Below are 18,802 nucleotides of genomic sequence, written 5' to 3'. Positions count from 1 at the left end.
CCTCTCCACCATCCATGTACTGCTTCCTGCGGAACGCGTCCTTGTTTGGGCAATTCCGCACAGATGGTCCTTCATTGCTCTTTATGGTTTTATGTTAGGCGGCAAGGAACACAGGGACACACATCTTTGGTGGACTGGTGTGTCAGCACTACCAACAGAGACATCCGGTTGTACAGTGAGGTGTCTGATTGTGATCCGTCGTTCAGCAAAAAAAGAGAATGTCCACACGTTTCAACATTGATGGGGTCACGTCCGCGAGCTATCGCCCAGGACGCGGGAGAATGCATAGGTTTGCGCGATCGTGTTGCGATAATGACAAGCTCCTCACCCAACGAGTGGCAGTGCTCTGCGTGATCCATAGTGTCAACCAAGTCCACTTCAAAGAACAGTCTGGAACAACCGACATGAGGTACACAAGTCACACACAATCCTAAAAACAGATTGCACCTTATATGTAAATAGTTAACACCACCTCCATGTCTAATAAGAGCTTAAAGCTAGGCACCTCTTCAAGGGACCTACGCCTCCCGTTAAGAGGCAGCGCACAGTCTGAATGGAAGATCTTAATTGTGGTCCCTCTCTTTTGAGCCCAACACGACGGATACCTATGGTAGATCGGGGGAAAACCACCGTTCAGGCTGTGTTGCTGGCGGGGCCGGAAGGTGCTAATTGCCACACAACGTATCATTATAAGTCTCATTGGCTCAGCATGAATTGTTTGTACAACCTGTTGTGGATTGGCAGGAGCCAACCCACAGGGTTTGGAGGAAGCCGAAAGGCACGCGTTTAAGCTCACGCAGGCTGTCGTGACGTCTGGAACAGGACAAGGAAATGAGAACTTAGAAAAAAGGAGGTAACTGGTAGAATACTTAACTTTAATACATTAATGTTGAACGTAGCTCTTGTCTGTACATTCTTTACAATATCAATAGCAACTGATAACGGCGCCTTGCTAGGTCGTAGCAAATGACGTAGCTGAAGGCTATGCTAACTATCGTCTCGGCAAATGAGAGCGTATTTTGTCAGTGAACCATCGCTAGCAAAGTCAGCTGTACAACTGGGGCGAGTGCTAGGAAGTCTCTCTAGACCTGCCGTGTGGCGGCGCTCGGTCTGCAATCACTGATAGTGGCGACACGCGGGTCCGACGTATACTAACGGACCGCGGCCGATTTAAAGGCTACCACCTAGCAAGTGTGGTGTCTGGGGGTGACACCACACAACCAACCTACACAACCTATACCTCAACCTCCACTATACTAATAACTTCTGATCTGAAGTTTAAAGTTAGGCACCTCTTCAAGGGACCTACGCCTCCTGCTAAAAGGAGGCGCACGGCCTGGATGGAAGGAACTTAATTGTGGTGCCTCTCTTTTGAGCCCAACCCGACGGATACCTATGGTAGATCGGGGAAAACCGCCGTTCAGGTCGTGTTTTCGGCGGGGCCGGGAGGTGCTTGCGCCTGATGTACTCTACTAGGAGCCTTGTAGGCTCAACACAAACCGTTAGCGTCATTACCTTTATTACTATTACCACAAGAACACTTCCATTTGCAACTTTGAGCCAAGCACAAAATCTGTTACCTCTCTATTGTATATCGTAAATAGTTTAGCACGCTGGACATGGAGGTCTTAGTCTTAGTTTCTAGCTTTAACGTACCCTGATATCTTCTAGATAAGTTAGTTTTTAGGATGGTAGATGTTAAAGGCATGGTGAGCGATGGCCAGCGTCTTGAGGGTCATTCCGAGACCCGGGCCGCTGCCCACAACCAGGTGACGGGCAATATTATACCTGTCTTTTCTCTATTCAATTCTCTTCCTTCCTTCTTTCTAAATATTTAATTTCGTTTTGTTTATTAATATCTCACTTGATTTTGTATTAGTTATAAGTTTTTCTAATGCAGTTCAAAAAAAAAAGATATCAAATGGATGTAAACAAATAGAGCCCGCCTCCACGTGGCGGGACACGGGCAACGGTGTGAGTGGGGACGGGAGCCGGGTGGTGTTACTTTCAGTCACACCGGACCCCGGACCCAGTCACAGCGGCTAAGTGGCAACATACGACCCACCATAAGAAATTAGACGGTGGGTCATTAAAAAATAAATAAATAAATAATAAGCAGCAGCAGCAGCAGCTAGTGCTCTCGTTCGACGCCACGTCTCCGTTGACACTCTCAAGTGCCTAAGAATATCTGCGGTGCTCTGGTTTTCCGCCAAAAGAAACTCAATCTCTGCTTGGAACTCCGTTATAGACGCCTTTTAAAAGGCTACGTATAGAGCAGCTACCTTTCGTTACTTCATGAAACTATAAGGGCTGAAGCGGGAATATTCTACAATGTCACATAACAGGTTCCACTTTATTTCAACCGAAATTGGCCTAAAAAGGTATTGTATTACTTACTGCACGCCCTCGTAAGAAGGAGTGGATGAGGAGGAGAGACAGGTGGTTGGGGAGGGAGAGTGCAGCCGGAAGAAATGAGCTGCCGCTCGACTCGACTCACCGGGCAGGACGCGGCCCTTGTCGGCGAGGTGGTGCACGGCGTAGAGGTAGAGCAGGCCGAAGGCGAACTGCGCGGCGGCGGCGAGGAGTCGCGCGAGGAAGCCGGCGGCGCAGACGACCCAGCCCCAGCCGCCTTCGGGGTAGTAGTGCTGCCGGATGGCCGCCGTGTCCACGTCGCGCCGCCGCAGCGCCGGGATGTTGCGGTGCAGGCTGAACATGTCGCGCTCGCAGATCGCCGGACACGTCTCCTCGTCGTCGTGCAGCGCCGCCGCCACGCCGGACGCCGACCGCGCTCGTTGCGGGTCTGCAAAACCAACCCCCAACAAATTCGTTCGTTTATCTGTTGTAAACATAGCAACATTAAGGTCATGAGGCCAAGCTTACGTCTGACCAGGCAGTCCATATTTCGTCTTACATTCTCTACGATAAGCAAGTTATGACTGTGTGTGTGTATGTGTGTGTATGTGTGTGTGAAGAAGCGCAGACAACTCCAACAAATAGTGAGAAATAAGCGAAAATGTGTGTGAAATCTTATGGGACTTAACTTGTTGGTTGTTTTTAGGAGGAGGAGACCAGACAGCGAGGTCATCGGTCTCATCGGATTAGGGAAGGGAGGAGTATGAAGTCGGCCGTGCCCTTTCAAAGAAACCATCCCGGCATTTGCCTGGAGCGATTTAGGGAAATCACGGGAAACCTAAATCACGATGGCCGGACGCGGGATTGAACCGTCGTCCTCCCGAATGCGAGTCCAGTGTGTTAGTCACTGCTCCACCTCGTTCAGTGGGACTTAACTGCTAAGGTCATCAGTCCCTAAGCTTACAGCCGGCCGGAGTAGCCGTGCGGTTCTAAGCGTCTGGAGCCGAGCGACCGCTACGGTCGCAGGTTCGAATCCTGCCTCGCGTCTGGATGTGTGTGATGTCCTTAGGTCAGTTACGTTTAATTAGTTCTAAGTTCTAGGCGACCGATGACCTCAGAAGTTAAGTCGCATAGTGCTCAGAGCCATTTGATCCATTTTTTGAACCTAATCTTACACACTACTTAACCTAAATTATCCCAAGGACAAACACACACACCCATGCCCGAGGGAGGACTCGAACCTCCGCCGGGACCAGCCGCACAGTCCATGACTGCAGCGCCTAGACCGCTCGGCTAATCCCGCGCGGCTGAGAAATAAGCACTCATTACATTACCGCATATGGTAGGACATAGTAGGGGAACCTTTCTATGAAGTATTTGGTACCAAGCTTTTATGTATTATACGACACACGTTTCACAGGACAGCAAATGTTAAAATACAACTTTCGGTGGTCTGTACTGTGTCAAGTACACTGTACACGAGATACATGAAATGTAACATAGCCATTTAGTGAACTACAGCTCATTTAAATAGAATTAACACGAATCTTTAATTAGTGGAAAAGTTTCTTACTGTTAACATCAATTTTACGAGAAAAAATCATTACTTCATGTGCGTAATTATCAGATAACAGTGACGTAGAAAAGGTAGTGTTACACAAGTTGCGACATTGTCGCGTATAAAAGTGACCCGTATATAGAATAAAATTCCTTTAATTTACATCTACGTTCACAAACGTTTTGTTCACAGATTGCCGGTTTCAGTCTATAATGACCATCTTCAGATCTGTTTTTTATAAAACTGTGTGTGAACAAAAAGTTTGTGACCATAGATGTAAATTAAAGATAGTGTTAATTTCAGTTCCGTCATTAAATGGGAAATTAATTACGAAAAATCGATTATTTCAGAAAACGTGGAAATTAATGTTTCGGCTAGATTTCTGGCTGAATCTCTTTCCTTGGGCCTTCGTCCCGCACTTTCGTAGGGTCGGCATGGTTATGTTTGGACTTGACAAGGTTAGTTTCGCGCTGCCACCCCGGTGGATGAGATGATGATGAAGACAACACAATGACGAGGACAACACAACACCCAATTCCTGAGCGGATAAAAATCCCCGACCGATCTTGGATTCGAACCCGGGCCTCTTTGCACGGCATCCCGTCTCGCTAACACTCAGCTATTGGGGCGGAGAGATTTCTGTCTAACTGAAGCACTGGAAGTTGCATTCACCCTCAAGAGGTTATATTTCTACAAGAACTCAAATCAGATTCATTGTAATTAATTCTGTAATAACGAGTTCTAGAACTTTCTATAATAAACAAACTACTATTTCGATCATTTGGTCGAAAAGAGATCACTATGTTAAATTTGAACCTCAAGATCTATTTCCGCTCTATAAAAAGTTCTCCGAAATATATTAATATCAAAAGTCATGAGGTAATTAACGAGATATTAATTATTTTGTATCAGTTATTGCCAGATACATTTCATAAGCGGAATTTCGATACTAAATTTGAAAAGCAATTTTAGGAATCACGTGTTACAATCAGTCTTTTCTTATCTTCCAAACTGTAACTGCAATTTCTTATGTATCAACCGATTTAAAATGTAACTCAATTAATGTGAGTTCTTTTAACAATACTTTCAGAGAACTTCTGTTGTTAGGAAACTATATAAAAAGAGCACCTAAGAGCTCGGAGGGTGGGAGGGGAGGGGCAATAAAGTGGCAGATTGTTATCAGTTAGCTCGAGTACATGGTCTACAAAGTCAGAACACAAAATGAAAATGATGTGTTGGTGTAAATTATTTATCATAGGCTTCTCTCATCGACTGCAGTGAAGCATTTAATATCATGCACCCCTGTTGACATTTAAATGGTAGAGAAAAGTCGTCGAATCCAACAAGTACACGCTCCAAGTATTTCTAGCTAGAACATGGTAAAAAGTGTGTTAAACTATGCCTCGGTAGTTTTAGTACCAACAAAAATGACGTACTAAATGGTCATATTAGCGGTAGTATTGGTAGCATTGGTAGGGAAGGAAACAAATCTCTGTGTGATAGAGAACCTGGGAGCCGACGACCCCTCTCTACCTTTCGGCAGTTTTTTTTTTCTTTTTTTTTAGATACTCAGAACCGCTTATAGTTCAGTCTTAGTCCACTGCGTATATTGTATCCTCAAAAAATAAAAAATGTGTTTTATAATTAATAAAAATTAGATCATGTTACTTCTGCAGTTTTTTCTAACCAAAACACTTATTTTCAATGCAAATATATAAAGAATTCTATGTAATTAATGTTGTTATTTTGTGCTCAATAGAACGGTCTTCATCATAATCAGAAACAAGAATTTCCCGTTATTATTGAGAAATGCGAAAGTTGCTTATGAGTAACAGAAATATGTTACATATAAGGTCGACGAAATATTGAAGCGATGTTTGAGGCGTTTTTTCCGTTTACTTTTTAATTTTACCTCTTTCTAGAACACTGCGTTTTTAGCGGCATATGATAAACCTTTACTGCACCTCTGTATTTCAGGTTATAAATCAACAATTTTCGAATAAAACCAGTAAACACTGATAGTTTCAATTCTGCCATAAATACTGTTTATTGTTCAGTAACAGTCAGGAGGATACTTATCTAGAGCAAAAACGTTCAGTATGTTCAAAAAATGGCTCTGAGCACTATGGGACTTAACATCTGTGGTCATCAGTTCCCTAGAACTTAGAACTACTTAAACCTAACTAACCTAAGGACATCACACACATCCATGCCCGAGGCAGGATTCGAACCTGCGACCGTAGCAGTCGCGGGGCTCCGGACTGAGCGCCTAGAACCGCGAGACCACCGCGGCCGGCGTTCAGTATGTCACGTGGCCACTTATATAACCTCACTCATTCCCTAAACGGTGCACCGCTTCCAGCGTCTAGGGGAACATAGCAAGAGACTCATCGGATATGCAAACTCGGTGATCGAAATCAGTATGCAACACTTTTACCGTACAGGTAACATGGTTACGATGTTAACTGATGAAAGCTGTTGTGGTAACTACTATAGTCTACGGTAGCCTACGGTAGTTTTACAACCCTACTCCTCATACTTTAATGATATGGCGAACGGATATTTCTAATGACCAACAGAAGAACCTTGTTAACCCTCTACGAATTGTAAACTAAATAGAATCCAAGACAAAAGAAGAAAGACGCGCCACAAAGGAATTATCTGAATGGCACGGAAATTGGTAGATGTGATGTAGAAGTATAGACAAACAAATTATTACACTTTCATAAAAGGTGGATGATTTATTCAAGAGAAAGAGCGTCATAAACCGGGCAAGTTAGTATCGCGCTTCTCCACCTCTGTTCTTACGCGAGCAATTATTCGGCTTGGCATTGATTGACGGAGTTGAAGAATGTCCTACTGATGGAAACTGTGGCAAATTCTGTCCTGTAGTGGCGTTAGATCGACCAGATCCCGAGCTTGTTGGGGGGGTCCTGCCATAATGCTCCAAACGTTCTCAATGTGGTGTCACCGCCAGACACCACGCTTGCTAGGTGGTAGCCTTTAAATCGGCCGCGGTCCATTAGTATACGTCGGACCCGCGTGTCGCCACTATCAGTGATTGCAGACCGAGCGCCGCCACACGGCAGGTGTAGAGAGACTTCCTAGCACTCGTCCCAGTTGTACAGCCGACTTTACTAGCGAAGCTACACTGACAAATACGCTGTCATTTGCCGAGACGATAGTTAGCATAGCCTTCAGCTATGTCATTGCTACGACCTAGCAAGGCGCCAGTATCATTTAATATTTATCTATGGATGCCTGTACCGTCAGACCGATGTTCTCCAATTGTGGATTAAAGTTAAGTATTCCTAGAGCTTCGTACTTTATTTGCTAGACTCAACTCCTTTAACTGTTCCAGACCTCACGCCAGTTTGCGTGAGCTTAACAGCGTGCATTTCGGGCTCCTCTAGAAACACGGTGTTGGCACTTATGCCAACACCTCACTCAATTGTGGAGAGGCTGGCCCTATCTTGCTGAAATGTAAGCCCACGGTGCCTTGCGATGAAGGGCAACAAAACGAGCAGAAGAATATCGTCGACGAACTCCTATGCTACAAGGCTGCCCCGGATGACAACTACAGGGGTTCTGCTATGAAAATAAGTGTCGTCGTCCCCCCCCCCCCCCCCCCCCAGACCATCACTCGCGGTTCTCGGGCCGTATGGTATCCCACTGCCTTCTCCAGACACGCCTACGCTGGTGAACGAGGCTCAGTTTGCAGTAGGACTCATCACTGAATACAGCTCTCCTCTAGTCAATACGAGATTCCAGGCCAAAGTCATGTCTGGAGATTCCCCAGACAGCGGTGGGGTACCAACCTGACTGTCGCCCGCCGTGGAGAACGAAATTGTTATTTCTTTTAATTTTACTTTTTTTCTGATTAGCAACATCAAGGGTCTGTGTAACTTCCTAGCCAGTGAGACCTAAAGCAAATACCTATTATATGGGATCGTGAATGATGTTTGTAAAATCCGTCTTACTGCCACGTACAGCGTCATGAAACTATTTTTGTTAATAAATGACAACGTGGACAACATTCAGTAAAAGTCCAAGTACGTTCAACTCTCTTCCCACCCACGCTCCTACTGTACCAGTTTGTAACCAGCATATGGCGAAACTGTTTCCTGAATACAACAGCTTTTTAAATCATTGTTAGCCTTCTGCTTGTAGCGTCCAGCTGTGCAGTGAGGCACTCTCCTCGTAGTTAATCAGTAGAAAGATCGTGCAGAAATAGTAACTCCTGTCGCACGTAACATGATTCTAGATAAGCGAGACGACACAACACAGTATCTCGTAGTAGCAGTCAGCAATCCAGCACATTATGACTTTCCTTCTATCAGCACCTGAAACCTAATTCACATGGCAGAATTTCTCTTCATTACTATTGTTCCTGTGTCGCGAATGAGTGGCCCAACGTCTTTTAATCAATATGACTTTGACTCACATGGTTATTTATGTAAGACAACAAGACGACGCCCAGCCAGCTTGGCACTACCAAGGAGATTAAAACAAGGAGTGCTTTCGGTTTTGGTAAAATGAAACGGAGAAGTGATTTTAACAATCACTATTATATCAATGAACAAAAGAGAAAAGCCTTACACAACAAAGGTATATTTCAGCCTATAACTTCAACATTTATCTTTACAAACCAAAGGAACACGGCCTAAAATACGTGATTCTGATTTCTTGAAAAACCAATCTTTACACTGTAGGAGATGATAACGTCTTTGAATTTATAATAGCAAGGAGTGTAGCCCTCTCGGCTACCCGCGCGATCTAACGCGCTGCTTCTCGAGCTGGAAGCCGTGCCGATCCCCGGCACGAGTCCACCCGGAGGATTAGTGTCGAGGTCCGGTGTGCTGTCCAGCCTGTGGATGGTTTTTAGGCGGTTTTCCATCTTCCTCAGCGAATACGGGCTGGTTTCCTTTATTCTGCCTCGGTTACACTAAGTCGGCGACTGCTGTGCAAACACTGACTCCACGTACGCGCAGACCATAATTACTTTACCAAGCAAACATTTGGGGTTACACTCGTCTGTAACGAGACGTTCCCAGGGGGTCCACTGGGGGTGGAACCGCACAACAATCCTGTGTTCGATGTGGAGAAGAGGTCGAGTGGATGGACCACTGTGGCCTGTTGTGGGGTTGCGAACGGCTGTCCGTCGTTTCTAGGTCCCCGGTTCAATACACACAATACACAATCACACAAATACACACATGCGCATACACTGAGTGAAAAAATCAGTGTGCTATGCAATAACCAGCTTCTCAACAAGTAGTAATGAAAACTTACTTCGGGAAAGCACTTAATCTGATACCGTCTCAGGAAGTAAAAGGAGGGACCATTCCGAAATTAACTTCGTCACGCAAGACTAAATTTCGTCATACTAAATAAATCGAGTTGGCTTCACCCGGTTTCTCATGCATTCCTATGTATGCTGAACAGCGTGCAAGAACACAGGACACAACGCTTCTTCGTCTTTACCATACCAGCTCCGACCAGCAAGTGACCAAGAATAATGGAATATTACTTTCAAACAGAAAAGGACCGCCCCAACATCGCAAACCGACTCACCGAAGGCATAAATTTGCCACAGTGATCAAACAAAGAGGTTGCTAAGGAGCTAGTAGCGATAGATCGAAACTGGTAAGAGCAAGTTCTCATAGAATGTACCCAGGAGCCATTCTACGAAGTGATGATGGACTGTCTTAAAACAATGATCAAAAGCCTTACCACAGATTTTTTTTTGTATGCATGTGTGGCCTATGCTACTACAGCCGAACTAGGAATGACTTAGACATGAGGCAGACACCGGAATGATGGAAACTGGACGCACGTGTAAGAGTTTCCAAAGGACGCGCGCCGCCGAATTTAGTTCTTCTGCGTATCAAAGACGCATCTATCCCATTGAGCACACTGTATACATAAGCCAATTCAGTGGCCTTGCATCCAGAATAGGTAAGAATGTTAATACTTATTATTGATCGCATGAAATGTTAATAGGCGACAATCGTTGTATTGGAACTCTCCTTCAACATTTAACCACAAATAATTATAATGGTGGATATAAGTAAATACACCTGCAAGTATACATACCAGTGCAGAATTTTATCCACAATGGAATTAGTTAGGATATCAGTGGGAATCTCAGCAATGACAAACATGCACTGTATGTGTCATACAAGTCATCGTCGTTAATGTGTACACTCGTCCAATATAATTTATGTTCTTCTTGTGTCGTATTGTCTGAGTTTTATATTTCAAAAAGGTCCCATCGCGCACTTTTGAAGAGTCTTCCGGGATTGTTGCTTGGCTGTGAGGAAAATGTCAGAATTGGTGAACCCGATACGAACATTTCCAATTGGTGCTGCCTGTGCCCCATTACAAAATCACCTGATATTTTGCTGAAAAGCTCCACACTTTACAATAGGTTATCACTGGAAGAGCTAACTCTAACAAGAGAATGAAACGTTTACAACAACAACAACGAAAACCTATATTCGTAACCGTGTAGATCTCTACCTATGAGGACTGAATATGAAAACACCTACAAGCGAATTTTACGCCCATACAAAAATCTGTGAAATTTGCGCCGAGCGTTCCTGGAAATAAAGAGCTCACTACGTCACGGCCTACCTCCAGCTCAGGAGTCTTCGTGCACAGGACATGCTCCGTATGCCCGCGGTGAGTTGCAGCGTTGTCCAGACTGACACGCATTGAGACCGTCTTGTAGATGCTTACTGCACTGGTTCTAGACATTAAACTGTTTTTTTTTTCTTTTTTGCGTACTCTGTTGTAAGTCAGTGATAAGATTCACTGAAGACACTGCTATCTTCAATGAAAGTGAAGAAGAATTACAGATCTGTTGAATGGAATGAACAGTCTAATGAGTACAGAACATGGATTCAGAGTATATCGAAGAGAGGCCAAAGTGATATACAGGCTGTTACAAAAAGTTGCGGCCAAACTTTCAGGAAACATTCCTCGCACACAAAGAAAGAAAATATGTTATGTGGACATGTGTCCGGAAACGCTTACTTTCCATGTTAGAGCTCATTTTATTAATTCTCTTCAAATCACATTAATCATGGAATGGAAACACACAGCAACAGAACGTACCAGCGTGACTTCAAACACTTTGTTACAGGAAATGTTCAAAATGTCCTCCGTTAGCGAGGATACATGCATCTACTCTCCGTCGCATGGAATCCCTGATGCGCTGATGCAGCCCTGGAGAATGGCGTATTGTATCACAGCCGTCCACAATACGAGCACGAAGAGTCTCTACATTTGGTACCGGGGTTGCGCAGACAAGAGCTTTCAAATGCCCCCATAAATGAAAGTCATGAGGGTTGAGGTCAGGAGAGCGTGGAGGCCGTGGAATTGGTCCGCCTCTACCAATCCATCGGTCACCGAATCTGTTGTTGAGAAGCGTACGAACACTTCGACTGAAATGTGCAGGAGCTCCATCGTGCATGAACCACATGTTGTGTCGTACTTGTAGAGGCACATGTTCTAGCAGCACATGCAGAGTATCCCGTATGAAATCATGGCGGTGAATCGAGGAAGTATAGTACATACTGACGAAACTAAAATGAGCTCTAACATGGAAATTAAGCGGTTCCGGACACATGTCCACATAACATCTTTTCTTTATTTGTATGTGAGGAATGTTTCCTGAAAGTCTGGCCATTCCTTTTTGTAACACCCTGTATATCAGAAATGAGAACAGCGAGAAATTCGAGATCATGAAGTAAACGAAGTAAAATAATTCTGCTACCCAGGCAGCAAAATGACCTATGATGGAGGAAGGAAGGAGGACATAAGAAACGGATTAACACTGGCAGAAACGGTATTCCTGGCCAAGAGAAGTCTATTAGTATCAAACATAGGCCTTACTTTGAGGAAGAAATTTCTGTTAATGTACGTTTCAAGCACAGCGTTGTATGGCTGCGAAACATGCACTGTGAGGAAACCGGAAGAGAAGAGAACTGAAGCATTAGGGATTTGATGCTACAGACAAATGTTGAAAAATAGGTGAACTGATTACATAATGAAGGAGGAGGTTCTCCGCGGAATCAGCGTGGAACTGAATATAGGGGAAACACTGACAAGAAGAAGGGAGAGGATCATAGAACATCTGTTGACATATCGCATAATAACTTCCATGGTACTAGAGGGAGCTGTAGAGTACAGAAACCGTAGGGGAAGACAGAGATTGAAATATATACAGCAAATAATTGAGGATGAAGGTTCCAATTTTTATTCCGAGATGAAACGCTTGACGCAAGAGAGGAATTCTTGACAGGCCGCATCACGCTAAGCAGAAGAATAATGACAAAAAAACTGTTTGAATGTGAAAAATCATATTACGGATGATAATGTTTCCATTGTCTAGGGCACAGTCATATAATACAGCTTAAGGCCGAAATCATGATTGTGCAATAGAATAGACAGGGCATGAAGTAAATAGTGGAACTTTCATTGAAGCGGTATTACGGATTGTCACATTAATTTTTATTTGCTCATTGGTACATAAGTGGTTTTATCATGCATACTTTGTACTTTTGAAGTGTATTTTAAGTAATATGCAACTTTGTAACGTTCGTACACCTTCCACTTGACATAATTGCAATTATATGCAGAATTATTATTAAAAAGAAAATTGAATCCACCTTTTAAGTTACACATAGAGGACCCATTCATGTAGCGCTAGAAGTTGGAGGAGAAGCTAATTACAGCTAATGTCCTCTAGTCCGAAGACTGGTCTGATGCAGCTTTTCATGTGAAACTCTCCATGTTACTCTATCCTGCGCAATTATCATCTCCGAGTAACTACTGCAACCTACATCCTTCTGAGTCTGCTTGCTATATTTACTTCTTCGCCACGCTCTACTATTTTATCTCCCACATCCCTCCCACCTCCCACCCCCCCACCGGCCCGCCCCAAGTATAAAATCCAGAGATCCATTAATGTCTCAGAATATGTCCTATGAAACGATCCCTTCACCTAGTCAGGTTGTGCCATAAATTTGTTTGCTACCCAGTACCTCTTCATTAGTTACCAGACCTGCCCATCTATTCTTCAACATTCATCGGAAGCTTCTATTCTCTTCTTGTCTAAACTGTTTATCGTCCACGTTTCACTTCCATACATGGGTATTCTCCATACGAATACTTTCAGAAGAGACTTTCTGAAAATTAAATCTACACTTAATGTTAACAAATTTCTCTTCTTCAGAAAGGTTTCTCGTGCCATTGCCAGTCTACATTTTATATCCTCTCTACTTCGGCTATCATCATTTATTTTGCTGCCCAAATAGTAATACTCATCTATTACTTTGTGTTTCGTTTCCTAATCTAATTGCCTCAGAATCACTTGATTTAATTCGCCTACATTCCAGTGTCCTTGTTTTCCATTTGTTGATTTTCATCTTACGTTCTACTTTCAAGACACTGTCCATTCCGCTGGACAGTTCTTTCAAGCCCTTTGCTGTCTCTGTGAGAATTACAATGTCATCGGCAAACCTCAAATTTTTTATTTCTTCTCCCTGGACTTTAATTCCTACTCTAAATTTTTCTTTTGTTTTCTTTATTGATTGCTCAATGTATAGACTGAATAACATCGGGGATAGCCTATGACCTTGTCTCACTCCCTTTTCAATCATTGCTTCCCTTTCATGACCCTAGACTCTTATAAATGCCATCTCGTTTCTGTACAAGTTGTGAATAGCCTTTCGTTCTCCGTATTTTACCTCTGCTACCATCAGAATTTCAAAGAGAATATTCCAGTCAACACCGTCAAAAGCTTTTTCTAAGTCTATAAATGCTGAAACATAGGATTGCCTGTCGTTAGCTTATCTTCTATAAGAAGTCTTAAGGTCAGTACTGCCTCGCGTGTTTCTTCATTTACCAGAACCGAAACTGATCTTCCCCGAGGTCGGCTTCTACCAGTTTTTCTTTTTACATTCTGCTTGTTCCGTAACCATGACATATTAAATGTGATATTTAAAACTGTCAGCACACGCTTTCTTTGAAATTGGAATTATTATATTCGTTTTGAAATGTATGGGTATTTGGCCTGTTTCATACATCTTTCTCACGAGATGGAGGAGTTTTGTCATGGCTGGCTCTCCCAAGGCTATCAGCAGATCTAACGGAATGTCGTCTAATCTAGGGGCCCTGTTTTGACTTAGGTCTTTCAGTGCTCTGCCAAATTCTTCTCACAGTATCATACTGCCGTCAAGAACACCCCCTTTGTATAAGCCCTCTACGTACTCCTTAGGACTGGTTTTCCATCTGAGCTCTTGATATTCATGCAGGTGGTTCTCTTTACTCCGACGCCTTTTCCTGTAGGCTGTATCCCTCTTTTCCCTAGTGATCTTTACATTTGTCCTCTAGCTATTTCTGCTTTGCCATTTTGCACGTCCTGTCAATGTCATTTTTTAGGCGTATTCCCTTTCACCTGCTTCATTTACGGCATTCACATATTTTCTGCTTTCATCAATTAAATTCTATATTTCATGTTTTAGCCGAGGATTTCCACAAGGCCTCGTCTTTTTGACGCCCTCACTATTTTATCTCTCAAAGTTACCCATTCTTCTTCTGCTGTATTCTTTTCCTGTGTTTTGTCAAATCGTCCCCAAATGCTCCCTCTGAAACTCTCAACAGCTTCTGGTTCTTTCAGCTTATCCAAGTCCCATCTCCTGAATTTCCTACCTTCTTGCAATTTCTTCAGTCTTCATTGTCAGTTGGTCAGAGTCCACATCTACTCCTGGAAATCTCTTACGACAACATTTTTAAGATATGGTTCGGAAAAGTTTGTCTTGCCATTACATAGTCAATCAAAACCTTCCGACGTCTCCCTGTGTTTCCGACGTGTACAACCTTCCCTCATGATTCTAAAAGCAAGTGCTAGCAATGATAAGATCTTGCTGTTTACAGAATTCTACCAGACGGCTTCCTGTTTCGCCCGCTTCCTCCAAGTCCATTTTCAGCTACTGTTCTTCCTTCTCTTCCTACTATCGAATTCCAGTAACCTATCTCTATCGTCACCCTTAACCAACTCAATAACCTGTTTTATCTCATCAAACGTCAAACTTGTACTACTGTGGTGGGCTTCGTGTCTACCTTGACTACGGTAATGGGTTAACAATGCTTTTCATAGTAACGTATCCGCATTCCTACATTCTTATCCATTATTAGACCTACACCGGCACTACCACTAATTGGTTTTGTATTTATAATTCTGTATTCACCCGACTAGAATTCCTGTTCGTCCTTCCAACGAACTTCAGTAGTTCCCACTCTATCTAGATTTGACCTATCCATTTCCCTTTTTAAAGTTTCTAACCTACGTTGTAAGGTGTCAGGCAAATCCAACACCTTCCATTAAAACCCTGACATGATAAGCAAATCCTGTAGTATGTCACATAGCTCCGAATAAATTGTGACATTAAATTAACCAAAGTAATACGAGTAACGAGTGAGCAAATGGAATACCACAGACTAACACAAGAATGCCTAAATGCATGTCATACCTTCCCACCGTGAGACAGACGCAGATCCGAGGGGAGAAACGAGAACAGAAGCCGAGTGCAGAACCGTGTTAAGCTAGAAGGCCCTACGATAAGGGACGGACACCCACGTCGCCAGCTAACCATCAGGACCACCCCCCATCCCATGTTAAAAGTTGGAGCCCTCCAGAAGAACAGTATAGATCTTACGATAACACTAAAAGGGCCACACCAGATGCAAGTTTTAGCGTGAGACTTTTCGCGTCTCTGTTACGTTAGGACCACCCCCCAGCCCATGTTAAAAGCTAGAGCCATCCAGAAGAACAGTATAGATCTTACGATAACACAAAAAGGGCCACACCACCCGCAAGTTTTAGCGTAAGACTTTTTCGCGTCTCTGTTACGTCAGGACCACCCCCCTAGCCCATGTTAAAAGATAGAGCCCTTCAGAAGAACAGTATAGATCTTACGATAACACAAAAAGGGCTACACCACTCGCAAGTTTAAGCGTGAGACTTTTTCGCGTCTCTGTTACGTTGCAAACTTTAAAAACATTGCCCCACCACGAAAAGTATAACGTTTCTCATTGGATAGACAGAATTTTTGTAGGCGGAGCTTAAGGTTTACATTGAGACCCTGATTGGTCAGATGAAAACACAGCCAGATAGTTTTTTTTGTCAAACCAACTTCGGTAAATTGTAGTAAGGAGAAGTTAGAGTAGAAGTTGCTTCCGAGACAGCGAGGTGAGTGGAGCTGTGCTGCCCTCCGCCCCCTGACGAACACCGACAAGTTAATGAACGCACACAATGCCCCATTTCTGAGTGCATAAGGCTTCACTCAGAACTGCAGAAGTCTCATCTGTTACACCCCCTTTTTGCGTAATACTAGTGTCGATCGTCAATTAAAGCTCATGGTGTTCACATTTGCCACTTGAAGTAAAAATCTGCAATGCGATGATTTTTCTGTTATATAGTTATTGAGAAGCCACATCAGCCACTGTAATTTACGGCAAGTTAGATAAGTAATTAAAGATAATTGAGTGTCACAGTAGACCATTTTGATAGTTTTCTCTTTTGTGAAACTTAATTTAAACCTAGATTATAGATGTGATATGGCATAGGTCATCCTTCGATCCATTGTAGAACTTGGAAACCCATTCAGGGAATTTTCGTTCACAATTTTTGTTGAACGTAGTTGGTTTTTACCATCCTGTATTAAAACATTTCCTTTCATCAATAGTGCAATTTATAAACAATGTTTTGTGAGTAGAATAAAATTTCCAATGGTAACCTTAACTGCTTTTTCGACGTTATTTTACCAGCTAACTAAAAATAGGAAAGCCTTGAACACCTTACACTAAATTTAGTTAGTATTAAGATTCTTTTACAGGGAGTGCAGTGGAGCTGACGCTGAAATCATTAAGTATTTGGTTATATCATCGCTAGTCTCACTGAACTCTTCTGAATTCTACATGTCATGTGTGGTTTGGCGTCTCCTTACCAGCAACAGGTCCCAGGTTCAAACTAGTCAATTCCCTAAAAAACACACTCAGAGCGTCGTTGCGCGAAAGTGATAGGGAGACACGATATAGAACAAACAGACACCACGCAGTATGTTAGAACGTGCCCGATTAAAGGACCCTCCGATCCGTAAAACGCCATTTTTGATTTTCCTGATAACGGCATCCTCCTGAGTAGGCTCCGCCCGGAGATCCGAATGGGGGACTATTTTACCTCCGGAATATTTTACCCAAGAGGATGCCATCGTCATTCAAGCACGCAGTAGAGCTGCATACCCTTGTGAAAAATTACGGCTGCAGTTTCACCTTGCTTTCAGCTGTTCACAGTACCAGCACAGCAAGACCGTTTTTATTGATGTCAAAAGCCAAATGAATCAATCATCAAGAATGTAACCCCAGGAACTATAGAAAAGGCTTCTGACCAGCTTCAGAAGCCACACGTTTGTCTGGCCTCTCAACAGATACCCCTCCCTTGTGGTTACACCTACAGTACGACTATGTGTATCGCTGAGGCACGTAAACCTCCTCACCAACGAAAAGGTTCATTGAGGGTGGGGGAGAGGTTTTTATGGTCGTCAAAAAGCCAAATGAATCATTTATCCAGACTGTAGCCCCTGGAACTATAGAAAAGTCTGTCTGGCCTCTCAACAGATACCCCTCGCTTGTGGTTACACCTACAGTACAGCTATCTGTATCGCTGAGGCACAAAAACCTCCCCACCAACTCTGCGACTTATGAACGACCATAAACCGGGAGTTTTAGTAAATATAACGGTGCGTCTTACGTACATTAAATGTACGGTATGATGATCCATAAACATGAAAAATATTTTATTATGTTAGTTTGAAGTAAGCTACTCGTGTAAGAGAGACACACTATTAAAATTCCGTACTTCTTATTTGATTTTTGCCTTTTCTATTGTGGTTTACGAAGATTCTGTTAGACTAAAAAGGAATTCAATTGTGATCATTCCAGTTCTTGTTGAAGAATCTCCAGTTCTGTTCATCAGTACATCACAGCTCTTCTGTCTGCCGGTCAAGTTGTGAAGTTCCCTCAAGAGAATCAACGGACCTTTCCAAGTCCTTTCTCTGACGCCAATCTTTTTAGGCGCAGTTTAAAAGACACCTTGGAAAATTCTTGGGCTAAGTCTTTGCCTCAATATGCTGGAAGCTAAGAGAGTCTCGGTGCGCTCTGCTCCAGTATGCTGGCGAAAATTAACAATGTGCTCCGAGCTCCGTATTATCCGGCTGCGCTGTGACTTGATGGAGCATTGGCTCAGCGAGACGAGGGCAGACAGGGAGGGCCGTTCCTTCCCCGCGCTGAGCCAAAGCCTTCTAGATACAAGGCCTACGCACAGCGGCCATATTGGCACGTGACGTCACAAACTATTGGCCATCTTATCTGTAGTCGGCAGTCCTGTTGGCGTGTATGTTGTGTTGAAAGTAAGTGCCACGTGGAAGTGATATATACTTCATACAGTATTCACCTTCAGTTCTTCGAAGTATGGGATACAAGTGTTGTGCTCCCTTTTGCCAGGGAAATTATAAATCCCAAAAAGGCATGAAAGTGCACATGTTTCGATTTCCCAAAAGTGTGAAGTTGAGAAATCGCTGGATTGCAGCTATTCCCAGACAGGAATTTGTGTCTACGCATCATTAAAGGGTAAGTAAATAACAAAAATTTATAGCTTCTTATTTGTTTCCATTGCACCACATTTGCCAATTGTTTTTAAAGCAGTTATGTATCATGTACCTGTATAATTTGTTTCTTAATTCTGGACCATTGCTGCGAGGTTAATACGAAGCTGGCTGTGAAATGTCTCTCATATTTGAAACTATTGTCACACAAAGTAGTTAT

The 18,802-nt window shown here is 43.3% G+C and overlaps 1 protein-coding gene across 1 annotated transcript in view; it reads right to left on the bottom strand.

Annotated features, from left to right (window-relative positions):
* The window catches only part of LOC124593825 (monocarboxylate transporter 12-like), a 602,114-nt gene that overhangs the window by 175,030 nt on the left and 408,282 nt on the right, over nucleotides 1–18,802 (bottom strand). The window contains exon 2 of the mRNA XM_047132174.1: nucleotides 2,498–2,800. Coding sequence (XP_046988130.1) covers nucleotides 2,498–2,714 — 217 coding nt within the window. The 5' untranslated portion in view covers nucleotides 2,715–2,800. The remainder of the gene's footprint in view (nucleotides 1–2,497; nucleotides 2,801–18,802) is intronic.

The sequence above is a fragment of the Schistocerca americana genome, chromosome 2 (genome assembly GCF_021461395.2).
Source record: "Schistocerca americana isolate TAMUIC-IGC-003095 chromosome 2, iqSchAmer2.1, whole genome shotgun sequence".
Lineage (NCBI taxonomy): Eukaryota > Metazoa > Arthropoda > Insecta > Orthoptera > Acrididae > Schistocerca > Schistocerca americana.
This window is presented reverse-complemented; position numbering and strand designations above follow the sequence as displayed.